The sequence below is a fragment of the Sarcophilus harrisii genome, chromosome 4 (genome assembly GCF_902635505.1).
Source record: "Sarcophilus harrisii chromosome 4, mSarHar1.11, whole genome shotgun sequence".
In the NCBI taxonomy this organism is placed as follows: domain Eukaryota; kingdom Metazoa; phylum Chordata; class Mammalia; order Dasyuromorphia; family Dasyuridae; genus Sarcophilus; species Sarcophilus harrisii.
The window spans coordinates 417,012,029-417,026,786 of record NC_045429.1 but is presented as its reverse complement, the minus strand read 5'-3'; the positions used below and the strand labels follow the sequence as shown (position 1 = coordinate 417,026,786).

Genomic DNA, 14,758 nt, shown 5'->3' with positions numbered 1-14,758 from the left:
AATAAAGTTTGTGACCTGGATTTAGGGCTAAGCAACACAGCTGTGGGTTTGCTGTGGTTAAAATTTCAATAGACTGCTGCTAAATTGGTCATTATCAACCATTTGGTCAGCTTTTCTGGTTCAGTGACAGAATTGTAGGTATCTCTCTGGTCTGGCATTTGTTTCCGTTATTCCTCTGCAAGCTTCATTGTTAAGCTAAACACTAGAACTGATTCTCTGCTCTGCTCTGCTCCTGGAATCAAAGCCACACAATTGCTGAGGGTTTTGCTTGTTTAGTTTTGTGTTTTTTGAATTTGTTTCTTGCTCTGTAGACAGTCTTGAGCCCTTCATCGTTCTTGCCCTTAAAATACTACTTTTAGATGTGGATCATTCTGCCTAGTATCTGTGACTATGAACTGGACAGTGAGTAACAAAGCTGCCAGTTGGCACCTTTTAGCATCCTGCATGAGATTCAGATGCGCAGAAATAGTTCAGAGATCTGTGCTTTCTCAGGTGCACATCTTTGATCCTTATTCAGGCCTTAAGAGTCTACAATGCTCAGTGTAAGCTCCAGGGCAGCATTAGGCCTAGAATCCACAGACTTCTTTCTCTGTCTATCTCTTCCCAAGACCCCAAGACAGGGGTGGGGGGGATTAAGAACAGGTGACTAAAATCCTTTATACTGATCTGCTGCCTTTGAGATGTTGACTTTTTTTAAAATACAATAAGAAACCAATGTATTTAGAAACTAAATTAATTCACTAAAATCCTCATTACCTAAAAGTTCAGAAGCCTTTTCAACTCAAATATACTATACTCTCCAAGAAGCTATTCTCACACTAGTTAGGTGTCCCTTTTCTCCTACCCCATCACTTATATCTCATTAATATATTCATGTGTATACCTTCTCTGATAGGATTTAAGCTCCTTGAGGGCAAAGACTTTCTCTTTGTATGTGTATTTCCAATACTTAATGTGATTCACAGAATATTTTAGACATGAATAAATCTTTATTGAATGATTGATAAAGCAGATCCATTTATTATCAAAATGAATATTTCAGTGTTTTAAAAGGACCATAAAACTAGGGTGGTGGTTTTTTATGTTTTTTTTTTTTTTTTCACCTTTAATCTGTGCCAAGACATTCTTCCTGTTTTTGTTAAAAACGCATTTTCCTCTCCCAAATCAGAAGTATACATTAAAATATAGAGACTTATAAACACTGTTTTTCTGACAGCCACCACGATTAATCAGTGTGCAGACAATGCAGAGAGGAAACATGAATTGTGGAGCTTTCCAAGCCCACCAGATGAGGATGGCTCAGAATGCTGCTCGAATACCAGGGATACCTCGGCATAGTGGACCTCAGTATTCCATGATGCAGCCTCATCTCCAAAGACAAGTATGTCTAGTATTATAGTTATGACTTTTACTTTAGTGCTAAAAAATGTTTATTTTTATAAAACAGTTTTTAAATAAATCAATGAACTTCGCAATCAGTCTGTATTTTAAGTAACTCTCTTCCTTTTCATTGGGGACATAGTAACCAATTCTTCAGGTAAATGTTCTATTTGTAAATGAAAAAAATGTTTCTTATGTGCTCATTATATCCTTGTATTTCCTTTTCTGAGTTGCCTTCTCCAAATAGGCCCACCTAAATTTTAGAACTTCCATTTCTAAAACTTTTAAGTTGCAGATGAGTCACTCATCTGCAACAATGGAGGAAAGTTTCCCACCCAAAAAATTCCTAAACTAATAAAAACACAAATCTAGACACCCTCTCTCCCCAAAAAGAAAAAAAGAAAAAAGTCTAATTGTCCTAACAATCAGTACTGTGTGTTGGAATTTTTGTGTACATGATTAGAATTAAAATGGATTGTTAAATATTCAATTCAATAGTAATGGTAATGTCTTTCTTCATAACAGCATTCTAACCCAGGACATGCCGGGCCTTTTCCTGTTGTATCTGTACATAATACCACGATCAACCCAACCAGTCCCACTACAGCCACCATGGCAAATGCTAATCGTGGTCCTACCAGCCCTTCTGTTACAGCAATAGAACTTATTCCTTCTGTAACCAATCCAGAGAATTTACCATCCCTTCCAGACATCCCACCAATTCAGGTTTGTACTATAAGATTAATGAAGTTTTAGTAGTTGAATGAAGCATTTAATATTAGTAGAGTTCAGGTCTTTAGATTTCCCTTATTCCAGTTAAGTGAAATTCCTGGGTCTATGTATGAATATGTAAATCAGAAATATTACTAACGTCACTTCATTGGTCCCTTTGATCATTGTTTTAAACTCACAAGCAGATGCCCATGGTACAAATCATACTTTTGCAGAAATTAATGAGTAGCTTGAAAGAAAACTAAGCTATAACAACAGTCCAGCTCTTCAAATCTTATTCCATTTTCCAAGAGAAATTGTATTGTAAGAAGAGCAAAACATACTCATAGTGTAGCCAGTATCATTAACAACAAAATTAAGTATCTATTTTGTTCAAAGCAAAACTTGCTTTCCACAAGAAAAAAAGAAGTTAGAAAAGGACTAAGTCTGGAATGGAAATAAGAAGAGACTCTAAAATTGGGGATTGGTAATACAAAATTTAAGGCCCTCTGAGGGGAGGAAAGTAAGTAGGGCAGGATGCTGCCTGGAAGCCTCTGAGGATAGGTATTTTACACTGTAAGGTCATGCTGTCTAGCCTTCATTGTCCATCTATTTATGATGTGGAGTCAGTTCACTAAATAGATGTTAGTTTATCTCCTAAGTAGACAAAATATGTGCACAGATGACAGTAATTCTCATCAGAGAATTTTAAAGTTGTATGTGGCCTCTTGGAGAGAACATAAGGACTTTTATAGCTTTGTTAGGGAGATTAGGAAAGGCTTCATAGAGAAATATCCTTTGTGGACTTGTAAGGGCTTGTCGGAATTCAGGCGTCAACGAGGGTATAAAGGAGAACTTTGCTTTCATAGACAGCTGAATGAACAAAAACATGAAAACTGAAGAGCCAACACTCTGTTGGAAGCAAAGAAGGTAGTCGTCGTCTGCCTGAAGAGAAGTAACCTGAGAGACACTGGAGGCTGAGGGGGGCCTGGAGGCCGAACCTGTTCCTTGAGCTCTCAGGTGTCAGTGCTGAACTGCTGGTGCTTGTGGCCAGAGAGCGACATCACCACGACATGCCCAAGAGGCCACCTATGGCAGAACTGGCGTGCTCTTTAGTGTTACAGTTGTATAAAGTCTTCCACAAACTTGTGTTTGTTTTAGACATGTTGCTCGGGAGCCAGGGAGCAGAAGCAGTAAAATAGGGAAGGGAGCCTCTTAGCTCAGAGACACTCTTACTCTGCTGTTGGAAAGTTCAAGGCTGGTGCCGTTTTGATTTTGGGGGTTCTGCGTCACAGTGGGACTAAAACTGGCTGGATATCCACCCTGTTTGGTGCCAATTCCATTTTCTTTCACTATCTTCGTAAGAGTCTGCTGTATTCTATGCACTGGGCTTAGTGCACCATTATCGGATTTGGTGAGGGGACTGTGAGACAGCCTTAAAAGAAAGCATCCCTGGCCCAGGTTGGAAACAGGTAAAAACTTTGAGACAGAATTAATAGAGCTTGATTAATAATTGAATATGTTTGCTGCGGAAAGAGTCGATGATAGTAGTGACTGTTGACATTTATGTAGCACTTGAAGATTCACAAAGTATTTTACATCCATCATCTCATTTGATCCCCATGAGAACCCTGCAGGATATACACTAAGGCAATTTGCCCATCACTTAGTCTACTTTCAGATACCTTTTACGTAATGCTGCCTATTCATACTCAAGGATACGTGGACTATAAACCCCATTTGTTTATATCTGTGGAAAGTGGGGCTTAGGCAATCCAAGTGATTTGTCCAAGGTCTTGTAACAGGTAAATGTCTGAGTTAGTTTTCAAACTCGGGCCTCTTCTGACCCCAAGTCATGCTTTCCCCCTAGTTATAATCTTAGAACCATGAACATGGAAAATGGTGTCACTAAAGTGAAATCAATAGCAGCAGCCAGGTTTAGGGGAAAAGATGGTAGCTTGGTTCTATACATGTTGAGTTTTAAGTGTCAATGAAGGTTTCCATGGCCTGAAAGGCAGAAATATATAGGTCTTTAGTCCATTAACAGACATCTGAATTGCCAGGAGGCCTACTGTTGAAAGAGAGAAGACCCTTGGAGCATAGCCACATTAAATTATCTCAAGAAAGAGGCTAAACCATCAAAGAAATAGAAGAGTTAGCTAAGGTAGATATAGAGCCCCTTTAATCAAGAAAAGAAAAAATTTTAAGAGAGGAATAGTCATTCCCATCAAAAGTTGCTAAGAGCTCATGGAGGGAAAAATATATATATATTTGTTGATTGTATTTGGCAACTTTTGATGACACAGTTTCATATTGAGAGGAGAAAGCCAAATAATAGGTTTTAAGAAAATTGAGGGAGCAAATGTAGACCACCATTTAAGAAAATACATTTAAAGTGGAAGAAACAGATAGGACTGTGGCAGAATAAGGTAGGACCTAATTAAGTAAGGAGCTTTTTTTTTTTTTTTTAAAGTAAATTTTTATCTCTCTTATCTTCATTTTCCAAATAAAAAAGCTAGGGAAAAATAATTTAGCAAAACTTTCCAGCATATCAGAAAAGAGTTTATTTTAGCTTTATAGTTTTCCAGACACATTGTCCCCTCACTCCTGAAACAAAGCAAGGGAAAATTCTGGTGAAGCTTTTATAAACCTGATTTCTCAGGTCTGAGTATTTATAGATATCATTGAGGGGGGTTGACAGTGCTGGTTCTAGAAGAGGCAAGAACTAAGAGGGCTAAAAGGACCTGGGAAGTGATTAATGTCAGGGCACAATAGACATATTTCTTTGCTGACTGGAGAGAAATCAAAAATAGTTCATGATACTGAGCAATTTTAAGAAGTGGTTGGGGAAAACTGAGGTAGCTTATGATGTGACCTAGGTCTGTAAGCAAAAAGAATAAAGAGTTGGAATAATTATGAGGAATGAGATAATAGGGAGTTCATAACAGCATCAATAATCCCAGCTAAAGTTTTATTTTTATAGCTAAAAGTTGGTAAAAATCAGTTTTAAAGAGGTTTGTTGTATGTATATATGTGGTTACTGAGTGGGGAGGAAGATACAGAAAAATGAAATATTTACTTGTGAATCATCTGCTTTGCTTTTGCTTTTGCTTTTCTCTCTCTCTCTCTCTCTCTTTTTTTTTTTTTTTTTTGCATTAAATTTAATTCTAAGGCAATTTGCCCATCACTTAGTCTATTTTCATATACCTTTTACATAATGCTGCCTATTCATACTCAAGGAGAAGTGGACTATAAAATAAAAAGGTTCATTATTGCTTCCCCTTTATTACTTCAAATAATCGAGTACCTCAACTAAAAAAAGCATGGAATTTAGTTCTATAAAGATTCTTGGTTATAACAGTTTAAGACAAAATTCTCAGTATACTGATGATATCACAGATTCTAAATGAAAAATGCATAAACAGAGATGGTTAGTATGATGAATGTAAAGTCTGCCTTGGAGTTAAGAAGACCTGTTTAAATTCTCCCTCTCACCATGCTATATCTGTGGCCCATGAATCTACCATTTTGTCTTCTCAGTTCCAGAGGAAAGACTGTAAATTGTAGGTAAATTCCCTAACCCTATATAGAGAGTTTTTTCTACATCAAGAAAATATATACCTAAATACATGGAACAGAGAAAATAGGTCCAAGACTCCTTTGTCTAATCAGGAAAGATGTTTTGAAAAATTTTTGTACTTGAAACTAAAAAGGAGTTGGTTTTTTTCTTTTTGCCACCAAAATTTTATTTGTTATTAAATGTTTAATAAGCCAAAACCAAGCTTATCCAGTTAGCCAAAAAGCTAACATAGAAACACCTTTCCAACCCCCTCCCCCCAATTTCTTTTTAACAAGGAATGATTTTGTTTCCTAGTTCCACACCCCTCCTGCTGTCTGAAGCGTCTTTAGCCCCCCTTTCCGTTCTCTTTCCTTTCTTTACTTTTTTAAACAGTTATTAACATTGTATACATATAATACTACTTAACACTCTGCATCACCTTATATAGGTCTTCCTACATTTCCTTATAGATTTCATATTTGTCATTTTTTGGTTACCATTTTATTCCATTCCATTAATAGGCCATAGTTTATTCAGTCACTCTCCAGCTGTTAAATACATAGGTATCTTCCAGTTGGTTTTTCTTATTAAATATGGAGCATTTATGAATATTTTTGATCAGATAGGTTACTACTTTTACTGTCTTAAAATTTTTTCATAACCTATTTCATTTTTGAACAAATCTCCCACATAGGAGACAGTTGAGATAAGAGGTCTTGGAATTAAAGAGAAAAGTCAGGAATGATCAGGTTGGCTCCATATCATTCCAGCAGTGAGTTGACATTTTAAAATATAAATAGCCTTCTAAAAATAATTTCGATGAATCACAAGGAACAGAACCATGAGTTACTATGAAAAGCTAAAATGGTTTGGGACATGCATGTGTCCCTAAATTTTTTTTTTTCTTTTTCCAATTGAATTTTATTTTATTTTCAGGTCTGAATTCTCTCCCTCTCACCTCCCACTTTTCCCCCCATCCCCATTGAGAAAGCAAGAAAAACAAAACCCGTTACAAACACGTATAGCCAAGCAAAACAAATTCCCGCATTGGCCATGTCAAAAACAAAACAAAACATAAGCCTCAGTCTGCACTCTGAGTCCATCACCTCTCTAACTGGAGGTGGGTAGCATGTTTCATCATGAGTCCTCTGGAATTATAGTCGGTCATTGTGTTGATTAGAATACTTAAGTCTTTCAAAGTTGTTGTCTTTACAATATTGTTGTTATTGTATAAATTGTTCTCCTGGTTCTGCTCACTTCACTTTGCATCAGTTCATATAAGTCTTCCCAGTTTTTTCTGAAACCATCCCTTTCTTCCTTTCTTACAGCACAAAGGTATTCCATAACACTCATATCATAACTAGTTCAGCTTTTCTTCATTTGATATGCGCTTCTCAATTTTCAACTGTCATCCCAAAAAGAATTGTCATAGATATTTTGTAAATATGGGTCATTTTACTCTTATTAAAAAATCTCTTTGGAGAACAGAACTCATAGCAGAATCTCTGGGTCAAAGAGTATGTAACAAATGAATGTTTTTGAGACACACTTCCAAATTGTTCTCCAGAATGGCTGGACTAGTTTCTGGCTCCAACAACAGTACATTAATGTACCTGTTTTCCTACAGCCTGCAGGAAGGAATATAACAAATGGAAATAAGGAAACCTTTTCAGGCGTAAGAAGTGGTGTGATCTAAAGACCTAAGGAGTGAGTTAGCTCACTTGAACAGGTGAAAAATGGTGATTTTTAAAATGAGGAGCATGCAGTGAGTTAAATGAGAAATCATTGTTATCCTGCAGTTTTTAAACATGATCACGTTTGCTCTTAAATGGTGATAGATTCATTTTTTAAAAATACTGGGATAAATATAAAAATAATGGGGTGAACTAAGTGGAGTGTGTTTTAATTTTTAACTTGAATGTGGAAAAATTTAATGTATTTAGTTTTAATTGTAGCTGTTGAGTAAATAAAGAAGAATATCTTTCACATTGCCTTACTAATGAAATAGTATCTTATTAGTCACGTTGGGACTTTCAAATGATTTTTTTCCCTGTGGACTTATGATGTCATCTTTGTAGGGAACTCCAGCTGAGAAACTTCCTTTGGGGATGTAAATCAGCAGCTTCTCTGGGAAGTTAAGTTAACTTGAGAGGTTAAGGGACTTGGACTCAAACCCAGCCCATGACTCTGAGACTAATTTTGGTGAGCTACAGAGGCAGCAACATGTAACTTGTGTACACACACACATACACAAACTCCATCACTTCATCAAAAATGATGTCTAATGACGTTTGGGGTGCAAAAATTGTCATGTAATTTGTGTACACATACATACCATCACTTCATCAGAAATAATCTCTAATGATGTTTGGGGTATAAAAATTGTCCCTTAACCTCCCAGAGAATAAGAACATTTCTTTTTCTGATCATTGACTGAAACATGAAATGGTTTTTATTATGATTAACTTTAAAAATTTTATTCATTTCAGCATTTAATTGCAGATTAATGGTAGAAAAATTCACAAAATGAAAAATAAGTGAGGAAACGTGGCTCTTTGTTAGGTCTAATTCTTGTCATCTTGCTTGTCCTTCAATTTTTTTGTAAAGTAAAATATTTCTAATTATAAACTGCTAAATTGTTGAATTTAGGGTTTCTCTGCCTAGATAAAATTTTGTCTTTTTTTTCTTTTTAGTTGGAAGATGCTGGTTCAAGTAGTTTAGATAATCTTCTAAGTAGATATATCTCAGGCAGTCACCTACCCCCACAGCCTACAAGTACTATGAATCCTTCTCCAGGACCCTCTGCCCTCTCACCAGGATCATCAGGTAAAATGAACAGGGATTGCTTATAATATTTAACTTCGATCTTGAAACAAGCATATATCTTTAAATATTGTACATTATTTTTGCCCTCCCTTCCTCCTTCCTTTCTTTACTCCCTCCCTTTTTTTTTACTTTGAATACTTGTCACACATTTGGTAATAATATTAACAATTCGTTATACTAAGAATATACTGGTTAATATTCAGAATTTAAAAAGTGCTGTTATTTTCCCTGGGCTTTATTGTCTTCAATTGCAGTTAAAAGATTGTCTTTGACTTCTGTTTTCATAACATGGAGAAGAAACTAGAAAAATGAATCTTCAAGAAAATTTTATATCATTTCTGAAAAAGTGCTTTAATAAATAGTAGTTAAAGGGAAGAATAAAAATTAGGAAATAACATTTATTTTAAAAATTGATGTTTTTAAGAAAAAGACTTTTGTTTTGCTGTTTATATGAATGTTTTCTGTAGTGACACAATATTAGGTGTTTCACCTAAGTCATATAACTTGAATTTGTACTGTATTTTACAATAGCTTCTTTGGCATTTAATTCAAGCTGCTATTATTATATAGTTTGGCTTAAATTAAAAATGGGCAGAAGGTGGAAGCAAGAACAGGTGACAGAAAATTAATTTAAGAATGGAGCACAGTCCTATAAAGGTAGTGTAAGAGATGCTTCAGCTCCAAGTGAGCTGATGTTGGTGAAGGAAATGGAAGATGATTCCACAAGGGTTTTTAAAAAGTGTATTGAAAAAAGATAGGACCTTTATTTGGGCTGGGTAGGAATATAAGTGCAACAGAGAAGGCAGAATCGCTCAAATTATTTTGTTTCTTTTTTTCTGAAAAGGAGAGTGATCACCAAAATGGCTAAGTTATAGAAAAGTCTAACAAGGAATTGATAGCCAGGATGCATAAGGAGATTGGAAGAGAGCCCCCTCTAACTGCCCAAATTGAACCATCAGGTCCTTTTGGTATTGCCCAAGGTGATTACAGACTCACTTTTAGTGCTATTTGAAAGATCATGGAAGACAGCAAAGGTATCAGAGGATTGGATAAGGGCAAATGTCCTGATTTTTAGAAACAAGATGTCAGGGATAAGTGTACCCATTATATAGGCCGGTGAACTCAACTTTCATTTCTGGGAAAATTCTAAAAAGGATATTTAATGAGATAGCTGGTGAATGAATATCTGGAAAGGAAGGGCTGATTACAGTGAACCAACATGGCTTCATTATAAAGCAGACTAATTTCATTTTCTTTTTTTGATAAGATTATTTAATAAGTTGAGGGCTACAGATCTTATTTTATTGTATTTTAGCAAGTCTTATTATTGTGGAGAGGGACATTTAGATGGCACAGTGGAGAGAGTGCCAGGCCTAGAGTCAGGAAGACTTCTCTTCCCAAGGTCAAATCTGGCCTCAGGTACTTATTAGCTGTGTGATCTCAGGCAAATCCATTCCTGCTTCTTGCCTCAGTTTCCTCATCTGTAAAATAAGCTAAAGAAGGAGATGTCAAATCACCCTGGTATCTTCATCAAGAAAACCCCAAGAGAGTCACACAACTACTGAACAACTACTTTCTTATGAAGAAGATAAATAGATATAGTCAGATGGATTCAGAGCAAGTTGGAAGGAAATTATTAATGATTCCATGTCAGCTTGTTAGGAGGTCTCTAGTGGAGCACTTCAGGGATCTACTTGTCCCTATATGTTTAACATTTTTTTGTCTGTGACTTGGACACTAGTTTGCTCATCAGATTTTTGCAGATGAAACAAAACTGAGAGCATTAATCCAGTGAATGACAGACTAATGATAGCAAAAGAATCTTGAGCATAGAATTGTCTCTAATAAGATGAATTTTAGTAGGAAAAATATAGTTTTGCATTTGTTTGTGCATCCCCACCAATCTTTTACATAAAATGGGAGGAAAAAATGGGTTCACACCAGTTCTGGAAAGATCTGGGGGTTTTAATGGATTGCAAACTTATTATTAGCTGAATGATATATCTGTGAAAAAATGATTGAATCTTGGACTTCATTAAGAGGACAGCAAGAATAGGCAGCTGATAATCTCACTGTGTACTGTCTTTGAGAGGCTTCCTTTGGAACATGATGTTCAGTTACAGGCATTATTGAAGAAGAACCTTGATAACCTGGTACATGTTGAGAGAAGGGCAATCTGGATACAATAGCAAACAGTGCTTAGCTTTTACCAAGATAGTTGACAAAGTCTGGCCTGCCATTTTTGTAGATCGATTTTAGAGATGTGGACTTAGATGAAGTATATTTTGTTGGCTTTGGAACTGCTAAAATGATTCTCTGATCACTAGAAGGTTGATGTCAAATTGGAGAAGTGTTTCTAGGGGAGTGTGTCTGTACTTTTAAGCTTTTTTTTTTTTTTTTTTTTTTTTTTTTTAAATTAGTGACTGGAATGGAAAAGAAAAGGAAAAAAAGATCATGGAAAGCACACTGGTAAATGGCAGATGACATGAAACTCGGAGAGATAGCTAAAAATGTCAGGATCCTAAATCTCACTGATAATCTGTTACCAAATAAGAATGTCTTGCTTGTTTACCCAAGAACTGTTCTTGTCTTTTTCAGACAGAATATCCCAAGTTTGCTATCCTGATCACCTTTCTCTGGGCAGGCTAGAAAAAAATTAGATGAAATTTAATTTGAATAAATGTAAATTTCTAAATATAGGCTTTAAAAAAATGTTCTCGTACAGAATAGGGAAGTATAAATAGATTTTGTGTAAAGTAGCTGGGGGCTTATATGTTTATTATGAGGCTCCCTTTTGATTTTAGAAAGAAAATGCAGATTCTTTAGTTTGGTATTGTCTTTCACAGTTTTGCTCCATTTTGTCTTTTTGTACTTATTTCATAATTCTTCCCTTCATACATACTGTACTGTGGCCAAACTGGTTTACTTAACAATTCCTTAAAGTCAATGTCTTTTAAAAGATACTGACAGAAAGAGTTCTTTCTCCCATGTCCTGTCCTTCTAGCATTTAGAATCTTTGTCTTTTAAAGTTGTGCTTAAACACCCATCTCCTACAAGGTTTTTCTTGATCCTCCATAATTATTATTGCTTTCTTCCTTCTAAAATAGCTTTATTTTTGTCTACTTTACTATTTACATCGTGTATTTCTCCTGCCCCCAAAATTGATGGCAGGTTTTGGTTTTGTTTTTTTTTAAGGGGAGAGTTTCTAGCCCTAGTACCTTGCACATAGGTTTATGTGTGGTTTGTTGAAATTAGTGTGACATGAAAGGACTAAAAGTTCATTCAGTTTTTATCAACAGCAAGAGAGGCATATTTTTTAAAAAATTTTTTAATAGCTTTTTGTTTACAAGTTATATACATGGGTAATTTTACAGCATTGACAATTGCCAAACCTTTTGTTCCAGTTTTTTCCCTCCTTCCCCCCACCCCCTCCTCTAGATGGCAGGATGACCAATACATGTTAAATATGTTAAAGTATAAATTAAATACAAAATACGTATACATGTCCAAACCATTATTTTTCTGTACAAAAAGAATCGGACTCTGAAATATTGTACAATTAGCCTGTGAAGGAAATCAAAAATGCAGGCGGCAAAAATATAGGGATTGGAAATTCAATGTAATGGTTCTTGGTCATCTCCCAGAGTTCTTTCACTGGGTACTGTAGCTGGTTCAGTTCATTACTGCTTCATTGGAAATGATTTGGTTCATCTCATTGCTGAAGATGGCTAGGCCCATCAGAATTGATCATCATATATAGTATTGTTGTTGAAGTACAGAATGATCTCCTGGTCCTGCTCATTTCACTCAGCATCAGTTCGTGTAAGTCTCTTCAGGCCTTTCTAAAATCATCCTGTTGGTCATTTCTTACCTCAATTTCCAGTTTCTGGCTGCTACAAAGAGGGCTGCCACAAACATTTTTGAACATATAGGTCCCTTTCCTTCTTTAGTATTTCTTTGGGATATAAGCCCAGTAGTAACACTGGTGGATCAAAGGCTATGTGCACAGTTTGATAACTTTTTGAGCATAGTTCCAAATTGGAGAGGCATAATGTTTAAGGAAATGATAGTTTTACTTTCCTGGTTGTGGCATGTTTGGACCGTTTTGTTCAGTTTTTGAGTACCACATTTTGGACTGTAGAACAACTAAGATGTGAGAGAATAAGAGTATGTCATATGAGAATCATATAAAGGAACTAGAGAATGTTTTACCTAAAGAGGGAAAGATTTAGTGAGAAACTGTCTTCAGATGAAGAACTGTTTAGTGAAAAGGGGGATTAATCTTAACTGCCTGACCACTGAGTTTTCTCTGTGAATAATGGATGGCAGTTGCAAAAATTAAATTTAAGCTTCTAGTGAAACAAAAAGCTTCTGAGCAGTTAGTCATCCAACAATAGACAAAGCTGCCTTTGGTTCCTCCCTTATTGAAGATATAGAGGAATATCAGGTATGAATGGACTACATGATCTTCAGATCTTGTATTCTGTGAATTCTTAAGAATATCTGTGCCAGGGGCAGCTAGGTGGTATAGTGATTAAAGTACCAGTCCTGAAGTCAGGAGGACCAGAGTTCAATCTGGCCTGAGATACCTCCTAGCTGTGTGATCCTGGGCAATTCACTTAACCCCAATTGTCTCAGGAAAAAAAAAAAAAATATATATATATATATATATATATATATATATATATAAAATTAAAAGAATATTGTTTGAGAGTGTAACTATTAAAATTTAAGTATGCATTTGGAGTCAGCCATAGAAAATGAAATATATACTTTCTACAACTGAATTATTAGGCTTCAAAGAATATTTTCTAGACATCCAGATGGACAGTTTATATGTGAACTACTTTATGTTTCTCTAGGTGACTTGAAGATTAGGGCTCACTTTCTAAAATTATTAATCTGGAGTAATTAATAAGCATAACTTGAGTACTTTCAATTTCTAAATGAATTGAATTGAAAGTAGAAACATCTTTGGATTTGCTTTTAATGTACTTTTTTGCCCTGGATTTTTTTAGGCTTATCCAATTCCCACACACCTGTAAGACCACCAAGTACCTCTAGCACAGGCAGTCGAGGCAGGTAAGTGTTACCACCACTTGGAAGTATCTGGGATAGAGGTCTGGATACTCACTGTGGCAATAAATTTTATTCCAGTTCAAATTACCTGATTTTGATCAATTTGGGTAAATTACCTGATTAATGATTAAAGATCATTAATCATACTTTGTATCATATTGAAGAAAAGACCTATTTGAATGGGGATTTTTTCCTTTATATTTCAAGTCAAAGGACTAATTGGTGTTATTATGAGTATTGGAGAGGATTGTAAATAAAATGAGATTTTTATCCCTACTGCTATTTAAGGTCACACCTCCACATTTTTTTTGGCCATTGCTTTTTCTTTAGGAACTGGATAGAACTTATCCCAGCTTCATTGATCCAACATTAGTAGGTCTAAGCCAGTTTTCATACTTAATTAAAATGAATGAATCTTGCTTGTTAGCAATAACAGTGTTGTCCCATCTTTCTCTCAGAAATGAAATTATCAGTGTTTTAAACTAGTTGCGTGGATATATGAGTATTTTAAAATCCTATAGTCCTAGTGCCCTCTGAAAGTTTGAAATTTATTTTTTAAAACTTACAAAGCACAATTTTTTTTTAATCTACATTAAGTGTAGATGAGTGTCTTTTTTTCATGGAAAGGGAACAAAGATCTAATTTCCTCGTGGGGTTCGCTTGTTAATAACATGTTTTTTCATCCAATTGTTTGCTATTCATAGGTTAATAATTATTTTTACATGTTATATTTTCCCATGTGCATGATTTTCAGCTGTGGGTCATCAGGCAGAACTACAGAGAAGGCAAGTCTTAGCTTCAAATCTGACCAAGTAAAGGTCAAGCAAGAGCCTGGCACTGAGGAAGAAATATGCAGCTACTCAGGAACTGTTAAACAAGAGAAGACAGAGGATGGCAGGAGGAGTGCGTGCATGGTAAGGTTCCTCTGAGATTCCAGTGAGGACTGTTGGAAGGACACAAGCTTGTTTGATCCTCGTGTTTCTTCTTCCTTTTTAGTCCATTTGGTTGAGGGTGTTTATGATTCTGGGAATCATTTACGCTATATGCTTGGAAAAAAATCAAATTGCTCTTTCAGCTTGTCAGTCAACAGGCGTTTATTAAGGCATTATAAGTAGAAGGTAAATTCAGATAGAAAGTGTAAAGAGGTGGGGTGGGATATTCATGAAAGGCTTTTGCAGAAGATGAGATTTAAGCTGAATTTGG

The 14,758-nt window shown here is 35.6% G+C and overlaps 1 protein-coding gene across 2 annotated transcripts in view; it reads left to right on the top strand.

Annotated features, from left to right (window-relative positions):
- Positions 1–14,758, top strand: part of TRIM33 (tripartite motif containing 33) — a 123,016-nt gene that overhangs the window by 90,697 nt on the left and 17,561 nt on the right. For both annotated transcript variants that reach the window (XM_031967340.1, XM_031967339.1), the window contains exons 10-14: positions 1,217–1,381; positions 1,906–2,106; positions 8,344–8,476; positions 13,495–13,558; positions 14,310–14,469. In XM_031967340.1, coding sequence (XP_031823200.1) covers positions 1,217–1,381; positions 1,906–2,106; positions 8,344–8,476; positions 13,495–13,558; positions 14,310–14,469 — 723 coding nt within the window. The remainder of the gene's footprint in view (positions 1–1,216; positions 1,382–1,905; positions 2,107–8,343; positions 8,477–13,494; positions 13,559–14,309; positions 14,470–14,758) is intronic.